The 18,055-nt window shown below is 41.0% G+C and overlaps 1 protein-coding gene across 1 annotated transcript in view; it reads left to right on the forward strand.

Moving 5' to 3' along the window:
• Positions 1-776: 776 nt before the first annotated feature.
• MYH7B (myosin heavy chain 7B) overlaps positions 777-18,055 on the forward strand; it is a 48,480-nt gene continuing 31,201 nt past the window's right edge. Inside the window, exons 1-8 of the mRNA XM_075277337.1 lie at positions 777-792; positions 5,115-5,277; positions 5,483-5,586; positions 6,497-6,640; positions 7,401-7,557; positions 8,109-8,136; positions 10,349-10,445; positions 13,196-13,219. Of these exons, the coding sequence (XP_075133438.1) occupies positions 5,178-5,277; positions 5,483-5,586; positions 6,497-6,640; positions 7,401-7,557; positions 8,109-8,136; positions 10,349-10,445; positions 13,196-13,219 (654 nt within the window). The 5' untranslated portion in view covers positions 777-792; positions 5,115-5,177. The remainder of the gene's footprint in view (positions 793-5,114; positions 5,278-5,482; positions 5,587-6,496; positions 6,641-7,400; positions 7,558-8,108; positions 8,137-10,348; positions 10,446-13,195; positions 13,220-18,055) is intronic.

Consider the following 18,055-nt stretch of genomic DNA (forward strand, 5'->3'; position numbering starts at 1 on the left):
TGGCTCAAAAAACCGCAGCAAAATCTGCAACAACAAAAGCAGTGTTTCCGCAACGTGTGGCCTTAGCCAAGGAATACAATCTGTGCTTACTTTAGCACTCACCGACTTTTCCTTTTCCCTCTGATAAAGCATTTAGGTAATTGTCTTTTTAGGAACTACAAGTTAGTTTTCTCAGGAATCTAAGAAACTCTGCCAATACTCTATTAGTAAATAAAATACGGTATATGATTACTATGGAAACAGAGGAAGATCTTTGGATCAGAATTTTTTTTTTTTAATAATAAAAGTTTTTGTGAAGGATATGGTTACTATGGAAACAGAATATTTTTCTTCTTTGGATCTGAATTTTTTTTCTTCCTAAGAAAATTTTGTAGAAAAATCATTATAGTGTCACAATGAAAAATATTATCATTATTTTATTGATTTTAAAACTCGCTACCCGAAACCGTCATCTCTTGTTCGGTCAATAAAACCTGACCATACGAATATTACGACTATACGGCAGTGTGTGTATGGAGGTTGTATACAGAGGCATGAAGCAGTCAGTCAATGCAGTAGTTGCTGTGAAGTTTCCCCCCCACCGACAATTTGTGAGGTAAAAATAACCTCCCTAAGCAGTGATAAGGTTGGGAGTTTGCCTTTTGTGTCCGTCTGAGCCGAAGGGCCAATGGAGCTGTATGTATCTGACACATGGGAATTTCTCACATATCTGCCCTCTACTGTGACCTTCAGCCACACAATAAAAAGAGGCTTCAGTGTATCTGTCCGCAGCCTCTCGGTCCTGTAGCCAAGGTTGGTAGCAGTGTATGTGTGTGTGTGAGCGATACTAACCCCCCAGTCTGACAGTCTTATGTCGGCCTTGTCTCCCCTCTCATAGACGTCTCATCCACTAACCAGTACCGGCCTGCTCTCTATCGCACCGTCTCCTATGGATCAGACTATGTCTAATGTCTAAACATCTCCCACATGGCATTTTTCTGTCCATTTTACTGGTTTTGGTTTTCTGCTATAGGGATTACTCATTTCTTTATACATTGTGTGATGGCAAAGTGTAGAAATGCAACTTGGATTACTAGGATTATGGACGTTTTTTCTGTCTGAATTTTTTGCATTTTTTAGATTTTTTGTCATTCCAGGGTCTTTTGTAAGGTTTTTGCTTCTACTATTACCATAGCTAACATCTGCTATTGACTGTATGCCTATTATGTATGAATCACTCCTATATACTACTGTGTACTATACAGCTATGTCGTGGCGGGACTGAAGTCTATGTCTAAAAGCAATTTAAGAATTTTCTGAAGGAACTGTACATATTGTACAATACATATCTGACTTAGGTTATCACACAGCATGGTAGACATATATCTCATTTTTTATGATTTTTCTTATGATTTTTCACATTTCTCACCTAAGTCCAGTTTTCGCTTTCGTGTATTATGTAACGCTACTTTGTTGTTACGTATTATTATGCACTGTTCACATTGTAATACACTCATCTTATCTTAAATATTAACTTTTATCTAGTTTTTTTTTTTATGTCCAATTTTAACAGGATCCATGACCGATATAATGGATTTTTTTTTTAACTGGTCATAGATTTTTATTTATTTTTTTAATAATTCGGTGTCCAACATTAGCGGAAAGCTTACATTGCTGCTTTTCTTATTTATGTAAGGCTTCTTTTGTAAGTGCCCACATTATTTTTCCTATAACCTGACCCGGTATAAGTTATAAGACTTCCTTTAAATCCAAACGTCATCATGGCAGCCATGATGGTCATGTGAACAGCGCCTACAATAAAATACATAAATTAAATTTGTACAATTTTTTTGTCCCTTTCAGCATCAACTCTTTATTATTCCCTTGCAGGATGGTTATGGAATATTTTTAATTTACAATATAATAACCGTGACATTTAGAGATAGTCTATGTAGTCAGATTGTATATTTCATTCTAATTGTAGATTTTTTTATTTTGTAATTTTTTCCTCCCCTGGCACTTACATAGATCCAACATATTCCATAGTAAATCTTATCAGTCTCTGTTTCCGGTGTGGCCTGCCATCTATTTTCCCATCCAACCCATACACTAGATAGATATATGGCTCTTCTTGTGGGAAACAAATTAGAAAACAGCAGAAAGTGATGTTTTTGACAATTCAATTTGTAATTTTTAAATTCTTATTACTTTAAATTAGAAATATTCTAGGATTTATTCCCTTCAGAATTATCTACGTTTTTAATAACTGGGATTTCTAGGAAGATTGATGGAAGCGGAGCTCACATAACTGGCAATGCCCTATGTCTAAATGTCATATACTATATATACAATATACTAAATATAATCGCAGGGGCGGATTTGCGTTCAGCCATTCATAAACAGCCGCGTTAGTAAACGAACAACATTGATCGGATGTCATTCTGTATGGAAAACTCAAAAGAAGGGTATGGGTGCCCCATATTATCACCAAAATTGTATCAAGACATTTTCTTAATCATTATTGATATGGATATCCTAAATATTCTAACTAATATGAATAATTTTAACCCATTTGCAAGAGGCTTTACAGCAGCACATAGACGCTATGCGGCTGCACAGCATGAAACTACACTAACTCTGTGTCACCATCTTACTGGGTTAAGCCAAGGCCCCACATTGCGGAAACGCTGCTTTTTTGTTGCAGATTTTGCTGCGGTTTTTTGAGCCAAAGTCAGGAGTGGATTGAGCAGAAAGGTAGAAGGATAAGAAATTCCTATATATTTCCTATTCCTTGTGTAGCCATTCTTGACTTTGCTGCTAAACCTGCACTGAAAAAAGCTGCGTTTCTGCAACACGAGGTCTCAGCGTTAGTAGGGATGCCTATAGAAGACAATACCTCTGTAATAAGGCAAATGATAGATCATGCTACAATCATTTCTTTCCAGATTCACAGATCTTACAGAATAACCAGTGTATGTCCACACATTAAACAAATAGGAACAGAGGCATAGTAGAGTTCCATAGAAGTTTATACATGTACTATTATGGTGCCATCCAATTTGAGCATTGTACAGAGCAGTGGTTCTTAACCGGGGTTCGATCGAACCCTAGGCTCTATGCATGGTTCATTTTGTGTACCAGTAAAAAAACATATACCTATGTCTTGAATTTGGAAAAAAATCATATTTGATTTATCACTAAAGAAGGGTTTGGTGAATGTGCATATGAAACTGGTGGGTTTGGTACCTCAAACAAGGTTAAGAACCACCGGTATAGAATCATAATATGGCCATGTACATGAACCCATAACCAGGCTATACCATAGCTAATGATATTTTTCCATTAGATTACCCCAAAATATAAGTCATTGGTGTGTTCCTCTTTTCTCAGGTTTCTAAAAAAATGTAATTATTTATATTTGCAAATATTCTATTTAGTAGTATTTCAATTTTGTCTGTTTCTGGGAAATCTGGGCGACAAATAATATAATATATAACACTGTGTATAATGTATGGCTGAGTAAATTGGGCTGTAACTAAAAACTCAACTTGGAGACAACTGACTGAATTTGTTATGGCTGGGTATACCATAATGTACATAATTAGGATGGGGGTTCGTTGGCACCTGTCGTGTAAAGGCATGGAACACATTGTATATTTTTTGTAACACATGGGGACCAAGGTCGGGGCACATGCTGTAGTGGACATAAACAATGAGTTTAACCTTAGGCCACTACTTGGTCTGCCTGGTGAGTGTAGGATTGGGTTACACAGTCAGGACCATGTCAAGAGGCTGAGGTCATGGATGTGCCTCAAGTGGCTTACTGTTTGAAAAAATGTTTTTGTTGTGCTGGATTACCGTGACACAATGTTACCATTAACCTCTGTGCCAACAGCTGCTGGCGTTTGATGCTCTATGAGGGAACTTTAGCATGGTAGCCCAGGACTGTGCAGCCTTTTAGTTGAGACTCTAAAGATGGCCATGGATATTAGTTTACTAGCCAGGCAGTTATCCCTCCAACATGAAAATGTTACTTGTCCAAGCTTGTATATAACTTGTTTAGTAGGAGTGCAAACAGTTTTGAGACACCCTTGTTTTGGAAGGAAACAATAAAGGGACATCATGTAAGTAGACACTCTCTCCAATTAGTGGTTTTGGCCATTGACCGTGCTATTTCAATAAATGGGTTGTCTGGTGCAGAAAATTTTTGACAAAGGACCCAGAATGGGTACAAAAGTAAATTAAAAAAGCAATACTTGTCACACTGATTCTCTGCCGCTCCCATTCTGGTTCTTCCTGGGTCAGTGACCAGTTTCCACCTCTAGGTCCCTCTCGGCCTACAGAGCATTGATCTCAGATAGTCATTGGTCACCAAGAAGTAGAAACTGGCCTCAGAATTGGACTGTTGAGGAACCAGTAAAATGAGTATTGCTTCTTAGATTTTTTTAACCCACTAAATTTTGGACTCCTCCGTTCCTACTTGGAAGCAAAGTCAGTGCAAGCAATGTTTGTTGTCAACTTCATGTATTGGGTTTCCACGATTGAGCAACCAAGCACAATCCTGAGAGCAGCATATACAAATAGAAGTGTCAGCGAGAGTGGTGAGAACACAACCTTATCGGAGAGGTGAAAATACATTCTAATGGGTGAGGGATCACTCTTTGCAATCTGGTAGTCTAAATGGACAAATCTGAGTTTGACCCAATGTATGTTGCCAATTGCAAAGACTTAGGGTTTGTGAATTTGTTTTTCATGACATGGGCCACTTACTGTAGGTCCAGTAGAGTGAAAAGTTAATACTATGGCAAGAATAGTCTTTCCAATGATAGAAATAAGCTTGAGGAAGACTCTTACATTTCGGCAGTGTCCTCAGTGCATCATAAAATGAGGTCCGGAATAATGGTATACTTTGGGAGGAAATGCTCTATAAGTAAATTTCTGACCACTGTGGATGGAGATGCTTTGCTTTGCCGAGCACCATGGCCCCTTCATTCAGAGATTGTAGCTCACTGACTCTTAGCAATGTTGTCTCCTGGTGGAATCCCATGTGTCTTAAGGAAAGCACACACTAAGAATTTTGGCTGCAGAGGTTTTTCTCTTGTAGGACCTGTTCACATTTTCAACTTTTTTTCTAGGGGTGAGGAACATCCCTGTTATTCCAGTTTCTGCCGGCTGGCTAGTCACAGTCTTTGTCCATCATGTCGTCGCTCCTGGATATGTCCGAATTTGGAGAAGCCGCGGATTATTTGCGGAAAAGTGATAATGAACTCATGAAGCTACAAACAATCCCATTTGATGGTAAATGGATATTTATAGATATTCTGAATGAGCTGCGTTGATGATGTATTTTTGGTCTGTGTCTAGAGTAATAGTTTACAGAATTATGATATCTGATCAATTCCTAATGTGCAGGAATAGTCACAAATTTTTGAAACAATCTCGGCCAAAAACGAGTGTAATTCCTAAAGAGTATAACATTACTTATTTCCTTTTTATACTATAGGTAAGAAGAAGGGATGGGTTCCAGATGAGAAGGAAGCCTACATAGAAGTTGAAATAAAGGATTCTACTGGTGGCAAAGTCACTGTGGAAACTAAAGACAAAAGGGTAACCCTTATCTAATTTTGTTATATAACCAACCTAATGGATGGCTCTTTTTTAGATTCCACTTTATTTCCATGGAAATTCCCTTTTTGTATGAAGCCTCTGCTATTCTAAACTTCTAATCACATTTTCATATTATTTTCCCAGCATCTAAGAAGTCACACTGCTGTCTTTTAGGCAAAACCCCCTCTGGTCAGGGTCATTGGTACCCAATTAAGCACCATGCTTGCTAAATAGGGTACTAGGCACCTCCACCCATGCTTTTTGTGGTGAATGTGCCATCTCAGTTTGGTTTACATTAGGTTCACACTAGCTTTGCATCTCCATTGTTCTGCTCTGTTGGGGGACCCAAACAACAGAGAGGTTACACAAGGAGCCTGGCGGACCCCATTGACTATAATGGGGTCAGTTGGGGTTTATTTGTAAAAAGTGCAGGTGTGAACATGGTCTTACTAGACAGGAGGTTTATGCTACCAATCCTAAATTGATGGCCTATGCAAGGATTCTAGACTAGGCCATCAATGTACTAGTTGTAGAAAACTAAGTACATTGACTGCCATTAACTGTACCATAGTCAAGTGATGGCAAAACAGCTCAATCTGAATATTCCTGGGTCCTCCGGTAGTTTATTCCCCTTTAATACAGCACTATAATATACTATTTCAGCTATAGTATGTCTGTTTGGAAAATTTGTTAGTCCATAAGAATATTGTAATGGGAATCGCTGTAGATATCGCTGTAGTTATCTCCAGAAGGTCCCATTGAAACAGGATGGGGTTCAAAACACCCCTATTTCTCATGATCAGCGGAGTCCCATTGAACAATCCTTTGGGATCAATTCTTTAAATCCGTTTACAATCCCTATTTCACACTGATTAAATTATAAATCTCTTTATTACTTGTCTTTATGTAGACTCTAGTGGTGAAAGAAGATGACGTCCAGCAGATGAACCCACCCAAATTTGACATGATTGAAGACATGGCGATGTTAACTCACCTCAATGAGGCCTCAGTCCTTTCCAACCTGAGACGACGCTACGCCAACTGGATGATCTATGTAAGAGAACCTTTTTGTTTTATAATACGAAGCTTCTTACAAGTGTAACCCGTTTGCACACATTAGATAGAATCAGTGTAGTGAAGCATCTCATGGTGGCGATACACCAAAGACAAGGATGAATTAGACCAGGGCGACAGGTGCCGTGACTGATGGCAAATATCTGTCAAAAAGTTTAGCTGCCATTGTCTTTGTATGCTGTAGGTAGAATATTATTCATGCGGAACAACAGATCCTCATTCCATGAATAGAAGCCCAGACTAGGCCGTAGATCATGGCAGAGATCAGACAGTTTTTGTTGTAACATATGGCATTGTCATTCAATAGGAGGTCAAGTCATTCCGAAAACAGCCCAAAATCCCTAATGGACATATTGAGTTATTAGCAAAATATCAGCAAATTCCTTGGATAGATTTATTATAATGTCCATGATATAAAACAGTATATAGGCAAAGATAATTCATCAAAATATCCTTGGAGACGTGACGTAGTAAAAATCCTAAAAATATTAGAAAAAATATACCAGGACATTCATTTTACTTACTGGATTGGTCTTCGAGAGTCTTTGTTTGGCGATGTGTAAAAAAAGCTTGCTTGTTTCAACCTGTTTTGTGACAGATGATATCCTAACATGGTGGATATTTCATGTAATTAACCATGGAGAGAACGATTGAGGTTCTTGGAAGTGATCTGTGGGCACTTTGTAGTTTATGAGCACAGCTGTTGCATAGTTGAAGTTTTTTCTTCTTTCTCTTCTCAGACCTACTCCGGGCTCTTCTGTGTAACTGTGAATCCATACAAATGGCTTCCTGTCTACACGGCCACTGTTGTAGCCGCTTACAGAGGCAAGAGACGCACAGAGGCTCCGCCACATATTTACTCCATTGCTGATAACGCATACAACGACATGGTGCGAAGTGAGTATCCAGTTAAGCCATTTTACCCTCTGGACATTGATAGGGAACCAATGAACATAGGGCTTATCTATAGGGAATATGACCTTATAGTTATCGGGGCAGGCATTGTCATACGGGGAGGCTATCCATCACTGGACCACCCACGCCTTAGTATAGAAGGAGCATGAATGTAATACTGAATCCTTCCCTATACAACCATATATCAATCTGCTCAGCTCCTCCTGCTCTGTAACATGCCGCCATGTTTAGTGTGACATGTCATAGTCACTTCGAGACATGAAAGACACATTCTCCAATGGGATAGTTGGATTGTATTTTCAACTGGTTACAAAGATTCACCACCAAAAACATATATAATAATTGAGATCAGAAAATGAAATAACAAGGGAATTATATTATAATAACTATAGCAAAGCTCTGGTACAATATAATTCATCAGTAAAAAGTAATACAAATAATAGCCAAAAAAATGCAACTTATGTAAGAAGCCAAGAAACAACATTACACTAGTTGGTCTTTAGCTAATTGTTGTGTTATTTACTTATTTTTAGATCGTGAGAACCAATCAATGCTGATCACGTAAGTATAGCTATACATTATATATATGTTTATTAAGTTTGTTCTGTTCTTTAGTTGTAAACGTCGACAGCACTTCATAGAATTCTGTGAAGTTATATTGATAGTTATATTGATGGTTATACCCTCTGTGATAGATAGAAACATTGACAGCATTTAGTAAGGTTTTATATAAGAATATAAAGGGGGAATTTGTACTATGGAGTACTATGGAACAGGAGTCTAGTATGGAGTGCACTGGAGTAAGATGCGCTACATTTATTAGCTATACACTTAGTAGATAGGGAACATCTTTGGCTGTCTGTGTGTCCTGAAAAGAAATTGCCTGCCAAATCGTAAGCTGCCACTTACATGGATTTCTGATGACAATTATAGTAAATCTGTTGGGTTGTAGGAGATCCCGTCTCCTCTGCTTAACCCACCAACTTTTCATTTATAAAGTGACCAGAGGAGTGAAAAAACTTCTATGAAGTCTGCCAAAATTTGCGATGCCTTTGATAAACTCCCCCACAGTGATCCATAGTGTGTATGTTTAGGATTTGCCTGAAACTGGAATAATTTAGGAATAAAACATAATTTTATTATAGTATACTGTATACCAGTAATATATAGTAAATAATGTATAATGCCTCTCTGTTATGGATGGGGATGGATCTGTCACGTGATGGACACAAACAGATCCTTATGGACCCTAGTGACTATAATGGCATCTGTCAGGGTTTGTTATGGTGTCAGTCATATTGCCTCTGATGATAACATGACCTTAGCTTCTTGTTAGCCTGCAGATATCAGATATGTCACCAAGTGTGATACAATGCATTTTTACAAGTCCATGACATCACACCTTTCTCCTATACGTCAAATATGAATATGCTTTGTGACCTATATTACTTTACTCCGCATCCATTGACTCTCATGTACATTGGCAGTATTGCAGAACATACTCTGTCATTTCTTTGCTAAAGTCCAAATATTCTGTAGTTTAATGTTCCAAAATCCATTATATATCTTACAAACGTTTGGATTTCTGGGATATGGAGACATCTGGTTTGACCCCTGATCTGACCCTTCATATTATTTTTGATAAGTAAGATCCAGACAATGGATCCAGATGGCTATGGGACTAGATTCTCACGTATATTACAGGCATAGAAAAGCTAAAATAAGCAGCCTAAGAGCAGCCACATCTCTGGACTAAACCATTGCCTAATTAGGTAAAGCAGAGATCTGGTATTAAAATGCCTGGCTGTTCTCCTACCGCCACCATCCTGCTATCATTGTCCATAGCCTTTGTTATCTGGGACTATAATACCAGGAGGGCTATTCATAGCAATGAATCACTCCAGAACAATTGGTTAGCGCAGATATAGAGCATGAGTTTATCTTCATTGTCACTCCCAGTAACACTACACTAGGCAGACAGTCTTGTATCAGGGTCACTATATTACACACCCTCTTTTCTATATATGTATATATAATAACATAGCTATATACCTGTACATGCTACAATCCTGTATTATCTGTATACTGGGGTCATAGACCTAGAATAACTGAGAACTACACAACGCTCGGTGGATTTTATTATCTGATTTCCCATTATAATCATGTCAAATTCTCTGGCACAAGAGCTGACACTTTAACGGTTACCTACTCAATAGATCATAGCACAACAAGAAGTGTATTTTTTATTTGGGGCTGTTTTCATCCTATCTATAGTTTATTTATTCTTCTATAATTTTCTAGAATTATTCGCATTTAATAGTTCAATAATAATAAGGACTCGTAATATTGGATTAATGGAATTACACTGTATGTAAGGAAAGGCGCCCATTGTGTGTATGTCTTATAAAGAGTCCTATATATGCAATATATATATATATATATATATATATATATATATATATATATATATAACATTATACAGTAAAGGATTGGTGGCATGTTAGATGAACATTCTCTTATTGCCGTGTATGGTTATGTATCTTTGTGTATTTGTCATATCATGACTGTATACACTTCTATACACATATCTCATTGACACTTTTCCTCCTTTGTACAAGATCAGAGAGTTTTTAAAGAAAGAGCGCCTCTTACTGGTCACATGGACACATTGTCCACTGATATTCTGTGGATCCAGCCAAGTGTAATGTTATATCTGTATACCTTTAACCATTCTTCCTTCATTCACCCTCTCACGTCTTTCTGTTACCCAAAGCGGAGAATCCGGTGCAGGAAAAACTGTTAACACGAAACGTGTAATTCAGTATTTTGCTATTGTGGCAGCCCTTGGGGAAGGGATCGGGAAGAAGAGCGTAAGATTGAGTTTCCTGACAGCGCTTCCCTTGCCATTTTTCCCCTTTTTCTCTTCTTTTTTTAATTTGCTTTTGCTTTTTCATCTCCTTTCTTGTCTATCCATGGCCTTTTTCTTGCAGCAATAATACATTTTTATATGTAAGAATCCCATAGACTGTTCTGTAGGTCTAGCTCGGATATCGGATAGCGCACGCCACTATGTGCCAGTGTAGGGTTAATTTAAAGAGGAACATCACCATATTTACATTTATACAAAGTAAAAGTTGAACATTTTTCGCAAATGTAAATTATTCATTTTTTTAAAGATTTTCTCTCATTGCGACTTATTGTCACAAGTCTTTTGTCTTGATAGGTTGCCGGTGGCTATAACCATGGAACTTCCTATGGTCTGCTGAGATTCCCAAAACCATTACTGTTTTGGAAACCACAGCATATCAATTATACCTACAGAAATGCTGACGGTTTTACTGTAGGTTTAATGAAAAGTGCTGCGGGAAAAACTGTGATGCGTTAGTGCTGGGTTTTTCCCCACCACGCTTTTATGCTGCAGCTCACTACATCGGGCCTTAGCCTTACTACTCTTTGCAACTGAGAGAGAAAGTTGAGAGTTGTAGCTTCCTAAGACCATCGATTGAAGACTACTTACTATAGCTACCCCAAGGCTAAGGCCTCACGTTGCGGAGACGCAGCTTTTTTGTTGCGATTTTTTGATTTCCAAAGCCAGGAGTGGATTGAGCAGAAGGGGAAAGTATAAGAGCTTGCTATATATTTCCCATTCCTTTTGTAGACATTCTTGGCTTTGGCTCAAAAAAAAACGCAGCAAAATCTTCAACAAGAAAAGCTGCATTTCCGCAACGTGGGGCCTCAGCCTTAAAGGGAAAATGTCAGGTGAATTAAGGACACTAAGGGCCCGTGCACAAAGAGTTAACGCGAGTGCATTGTAGCATAATACAATACGTGTATAGAATACCATATATACTCGAGTATAAGCCAAATTTTTCAGCCCAGTTTTTGTGCTGAAAAAGCCCCCCTCGGCTCATACTCGAGTCAGCAAAAAAATTTTTTTTTTTTTTTTTTTTTTGTTGACTCGAGTATGAGCCGAGGGGGGCATTAGGTATCCCTGTGTCTGACAGTGCCCGGTCTACTGAATATAGGGTATCTGCAGATACCCTATATTCAGCCAGGCTGAATTCCAAGTGGAGGAAGAAAAAACCCAGTCCTCAAGCTCAGGGAAGGGGCAGACAGACAACCAGAACACCCCCTCCCCTTTCCCAGCACCCAGCAACTACTGCACCCAAAAACTCCAACCATTTTAATTTTTGAAATTTTCCAGTAGCTGCTGTATTCCCCCCCGGCTTATACTCGAGTCAATAAGTTTTCCCAGTTTTTTGTGGTAAAATTAGCGGCCTCGGCTTATATTCGGGTCGGCTTATACTCGAGTATATACGGTACACGTGTAAAAATAACACTCCCATTGACTTCAATGAAATTTTTTACACGTGTAAAAAACGCGTCAAAATACGCACCAAAAAACAAGAGGCGTATTTTGACGCGTTTTTTACATGTGTAAAAAATTTCATTGAAGTCAATGGGAGTGTTATTTTTACACGTGTATTATGCTAAAATGTGCTCACGTTAACTCCATGTGCACGGGCTCTAAAACGCCCCCTGATACCTACTGATCTACCATATGCCTGTCGGGGTCAGGGGTGTTTCCAAAAAAAAAAAAGAAAAAGCCTTTACTTACCAAGAGATGAGTGTTGTCCTCCATTAAAACCTTTGATTTCACCTTGTATGCCCCGAGCAGCATGTACCGGGAGCATCAGAGAATATCGGCTATTTTTTTGGTTTCAGTTGTCACAGTTTTTATTGCATTTTTTATAATGACCATCAGCCGAAATCAGATATTTCAGCCAATTGAAGACTAATACAAATGACCCCAGTGGCCAGATTTACAGAAGTGTGCTACTAGTTCCATGCCTGACTTTAGAGATATCACCGTCAGGGCTAGTCTGGGTACCTAGATGAGGTTTTTGGTGGGTTTACGGTATGCAGTTCTAGAAGTCATATCCAGGAGCCAAGAGTTATACGGCACACTTTGTAATTATTTAGACCCCTGTGTAGATAGTTGACAGGTGGATGGCGGATACTGGCCGACATATCAGCAGATCACAGAGCATTAGTTATAGTCTGAGGACATTAATCCCTTTCTTTACATTTCCTTTAATCCTTGTCTTCTTTATTCCTGAAGCCACTAAATGATTTCTTCATTCTTTCTGTAATCGCTTTTCTTTTTTTTTTTTCTTATTGCTACTTTTTGGAATTTCCCGTTTCTTCCATTTTTGTCATCACCCTGCCTTTTCCCGCAGTCTTTTTGGATTAACTGTTTTCAGATGTTTTATCTAATTTTAATTTACACAAAAAAAATTTGACTTTTTTTCAGCAGATTAAACTTTTTGGCTTTGCCTTATATTTTACCTTTTTTTGGCTTATACTTTAACACGTGATTTTCTTCTTCGCTTTTTAGTAATGTTTTTGCTTTTTGGATTTCTTGTTTTTAGCGATGTGTCAATCATTGATTTTCTCATTCCCATTCATGGCAGCTTTATAAATGGCTTTACTATAACATTGTTGCTCTTTATTATTTTATTACGTGACAGCTTTATGCAGTTTGGTGTTATATTTAATAATCAGTTCTCCATTGGCATTGTTATATTGTATTCATTATATGTGATCTGTTTGTTTACAGCAAGCTCCAGCCACCAAAACCGGGGTAAGTGTATAAATGCATTGTAAGTACATAATATTAATACATTTTATTTATAGAGCGCCAACATATTCCGCAGCACTGTACAATTTGTAGGGTTCAAGTACAGACAAAAAGATACATTACAAAGAAATAGTCACTTCACACAATGGGACTGAGAGCCCTGCTCGCAAGAGCTTACAATCTATGAGGTAGAGGGGGTGACACAAGAGGTAGCAGGGGCGGTATTGCTTATACAGGGGTCAGACAATTTTGTAATAGAGGTGACTGTCTTTACACAAACATAAAACTTTATGAGCCGTCACCAGTTATGTCCTGTGCAGATGGTGTCTGGACATATAAAGTTACAGTCAGATACAACATCATATCATGTGGGGTAATGTGGGAGTGGGAACAGAGGAGGGTTTGTTTTAGGGATTCTAATTATGGTACAGAAGGGTTTACATTAGGAATTGGGATAGGCCTGTCTGAAAAGATGCGTCTTTAGTTGCGTTTGAAACTGTAGAAATTGGGAGTTAATCTGATTGTCCAGGGTAGAGCATTCCAGAGAAGTGGTGCAACTCGGGAGAAGTCTTGTATACGAGCGTGGGAGGTTCTGATAATAGAGGATGTAAGTGTTAGGTCATTGAGTGAGCAGAGAACACGGGTTGGGCGGTAGACAGAGATGAGGGAGGAAATGTATGGAGGTGCGGTATTATGGAGAGCCTTGTGGGTGAGGGTGATAAGTTTATATTGTATTCCTAACACCATTTCCGGAGGATTATATGGAGAGTACATGTTACACTGTATGTTCTCAGCTTTTACCATGATATTTTATTTTAGGGATAACAAGAGATGCTGTTCAGGGAAGAAAACGGCCTTATTTTTCACTCTTACTACTGAACCTCTTCTTAGGCAGATACTTCCTGTTCTGTAGAGATCATCTATTAGCAAATATCTCTTTATTATCACAGGCAGGGTTACAATGACACCTATTATCGGGATCCATCATTCACAATAGATGATGGTCGTGGCTCCCCCTCTCAGCAAAATGATCTCTGTACAGGTCACAGGGCATATCTAGAAAACTTTCCCATGGAAGAGTCATCTACAAGGAACATCCCATGGAAGAGTCAATGAGTCCTCTACAAAGTATAAGCTTGTTTGGTCTATATGGCTTCTCTAAACCATATCCCTATATGCTAGTAACATCCTTTCGGTTAAGATTAGAGATGAGCGAACACTAAAATGTTCGAGGTTCGAAATTCGATTCGAACAGCCGCTCAATGTTCGTGTGTTCGAACGGGTTTCGAACCCCATTATAGTCTATGGGGAACAGATACTCGTTAAGGGGGAAACCCAAATCCGTGTCTGGAGGGTCACCAAGTCCACTATGACACCCCAGGAAATGATGCCAACACCTCTGGAATGACACTGGGACAGCAGGGGAAGCATGTCTGGGGGCATCTAACACACCAAAGACCCTCTATTACCCCAACATCACAGCCTAACAACTACACACTTTACACACTCAATACCACCTCTCTGACAGTAGGAAAACACCTTGAAACATGTGTATTTGGCACTTGCAGTGAGGAGAGCTTGTCACCAGCAGTGAATTTGGCCCTTGTAGTAAGTTGAGGTTGGCACCAACATTTGTTTTGAAAATCAGGGTGGATTGAGCCTCTAACCAGCAGAGTTTGGGCAAATTCATGGTGGAGGGAGCCTCTAAAAACCCCAGTTTGGACCAATTCATGGTGGAGGGAGCCTCTAACCAGCCCAGTTTGGGCAAATTCATGGTGGAGGGAGCCTCTAAAAAACCCAGTTTGGACCAATTCATGGTGGAGGGAGCCTCTAACCAGCCCAGTTTGGGCAAATTCATGGTGGAGGGAGCCTCTAACCAGCCCAGTTTGGACCAATTAATGGTGGAGGGAGCCTCTAACCAGCCCAGTTTGGACCAATTAATGGTGGAGGGAGCCTCTAACCACCCCAGTTTGGACCAATTCATGGTGGAGGGAGCCTCTAAACAGCCCAGTTTGGGCAAATTCATGGTGGAGGGAGCCTCTAAAAAACCCAGTTTGGACCAATTCATGGTGGAGGGAGCCTCTAAACAGCCAAGTTTGGACCAATTCATGGTGGAGGGAGCCTCTAAAAACCCCAGTTTGGACCAATTCATGGTGGAGGGAGCCTCTAACCAGCCCAGTTTGGGCAAATTCATGGTGGAGGGAGCCTCTAAACAGCCCAGTTTGGGCAAATTCATGGTGGAGGGAGCCTCTAACCAGCCCAGTTTGGACCAATTAATGGTGGAGGGAGCCTCTAACCAGCCCAGTTTGGACCAATTAATGGTGGAGGGAGCCTCTAACCACCCCAGTTTGGACCAATTCATGGTGGAGGGAGCCTCTAAACAGCCCAGTTTGGGCAAATTCATGGTGGAGGGAGCCTCTAAAAAACCCAGTTTGGACCAATTCATGGTGGAGGGAGCCTCTAAACAGCCAAGTTTGGACCAATTCATGGTGGAGGGAGCCTCTAAAAACCCCAGTTTGGACCAATTCATGGTGGAGGGAGCCTCTAACCAGCCCAGTTTGGGCAAATTCATGGTGGAGGGAGCCTCTAAACAGCCCAGTTTGGGCAAATTCATGGTGGAGGGAGCCTCTAACCAGCCCAGTTTGGACCAATTAATGGTGGAGGGAGCCTCTAACCAGCCCAGTTTGGACCAATTAATGGTGGAGGGAGCCTCTAACCACCCCAGTTTGGACCAATTCATGGTGGAGGGAGCCTCTAACCAGCCCAGTTTGGACCAATTCATGGTGGAGGGAGCCTCTAAAAAACCCAGTTTGGACCAATTCATGGTGGAGGGAGCCTCTAAACAGCCCAGTTTGGGCAAATTCATGGTGGAGGGAGCCTCTAAAAACCCCAGTTTGGACCAATTCATGGTGGAGGGAGCCTCTAACCAGCCCAGTTTGGGCAAATTCATGGTGGAGGGAGCCTCTAAAAAACCCAGTTTGGACCAATTCATGGTGGAGGGAGCCTCTAACCAGCCCAGTTTGGGCAAATTCATGGTGGAGGGAGCCTCTAACCAGCCCAGTTTGGACCAATTAATGGTGGAGGGAGCCTCTAACCAGCCCAGTTTGGACCAATTAATGGTGGAGGGAGCCTCTAACCACCCCAGTTTGGACCAATTCATGGTGGAGGGAGCCTCTAAACAGCCCAGTTTGGGCAAATTCATGGTGGAGGGAGCCTCTAAAAAACCCAGTTTGGACCAATTCATGGTGGAGGGAGCCTCTAACCAGCCCAGTTTGGACCAATTAATGGTGGAGGGAGCCTCTAAACAGCCAAGTTTGGACCAATTCATGGTGGAGGGAGCCTCTAAAAACCCCAGTTTGGACCAATTCATGGTGGAGGGAGCCTCTAACCAGCCCAGTTTGGGCAAATTCATGGTGGAGGGAGCCTCTAAACAGCCCAGTTTGGGCAAATTCATGGTGGAGGGAGCCTCTAACCAGCCCAGTTTGGACCAATTAATGGTGGAGGGAGCATCTAACCAGCCCAGTTTGGACCAATTAATGGTGGAGGGAGCCTCTAACCAGCCCAGTTTGGACCAATTAATGGTGGAGGGAGCCTCTAACCACCCCAGTTTGGACCAATTCATGGTGGAGGGAGCCTCTAACCAGCCCAGTTTGGACCAATTCATGGTGGAGGGAGCCTCTAAAAAACCCAGTTTGGACCAATTCATGGTGGAGGGAGCCTCTAAACAGCCCAGTTTGGGCAAATTCATGGTGGAGGGAGCCTCTAAAAAACCCAGTTTGGACCAATTCATGGTGGAGGGAGCCTCTAACCAGCCCAGTTTGGACCAATTAATGGTGGAGGGAGCCTCTAAACAGCCAAGTTTGGACCAATTCATGGTGGAGGGAGCCTCTAAAAACCCCAGTTTGGACCAATTCATGGTGGAGGGAGCCTCTAACCAGCCCAGTTTGGACCAATTAATGGTGGAGGGAGCCTCTAACCAGCCCAGTTTGGACCAATTAATGGTGGAGGGAGCCTCTAACCACCCCAGTTTGGACCAATTCATGGTGGAGGGAGCCTCTAAACAGCCCAGTTTGGGCAAATTCATGGTGGAGGGAGCCTCTAAAAAACCCAGTTTGGACCAATTCATGGTGGAGGGAGCCTCTAACCAGCCCAGTTTGGACCAATTAATGGTGGAGGGAGCCTCTAAACAGCCAAGTTTGGACCAATTCATGGTGGAGGGAGCCTCTAAAAACCCCAGTTTGGACCAATTCATGGTGGAGGGAGCCTCTAACCAGCCCAGTTTGGACCAATTAATGGTGGAGGGAGCCTCTAACCAGCCCAGTTTGGACCAATTAATGGTGGAGGGAGCCTCTAACCACCCCAGTTTGGACCAATTCATGGTGGAGGGAGCCTCTAAACAGCCCAGTTTGGGCAAATTCATGGTGGATGGAGCCTCTAAAAAACCCAGTTTGGACCAATTCATGGTGGAGGGAGCCTCTAACCAGCCCAGTTTGGACCAATTAATGGTGGAGGGAGCCTCTAAACAGCCAAGTTTGGACCAATTCATGGTGGAGGGAGCCTCTAAAAACCCCAGTTTGGACCAATTCATGGTGGAGGGAGCCTCTAACCAGCCCAGTTTGGGCAAATTCATGGTGGAGGGAGCCTCTAAACAGCCCAGTTTGGGCAAATTCATGGTGGAGGGAGCCTCTAACCAGCCCAGTTTGGACCAATTAATGGTGGAGGGAGCCTCTAACCAGCCCAGTTTGGACCAATTCATGGTGGAGGGAGCCTCTAACCAGCCCAGTTTGGACCAATTAATGGTGGAGGGAGCCTCTAACCACCCCAGTTTGGACCAATTCA

The sequence above is a fragment of the Leptodactylus fuscus genome, chromosome 6 (genome assembly GCF_031893055.1).
Source record: "Leptodactylus fuscus isolate aLepFus1 chromosome 6, aLepFus1.hap2, whole genome shotgun sequence".
Lineage (NCBI taxonomy): Eukaryota > Metazoa > Chordata > Amphibia > Anura > Leptodactylidae > Leptodactylus > Leptodactylus fuscus.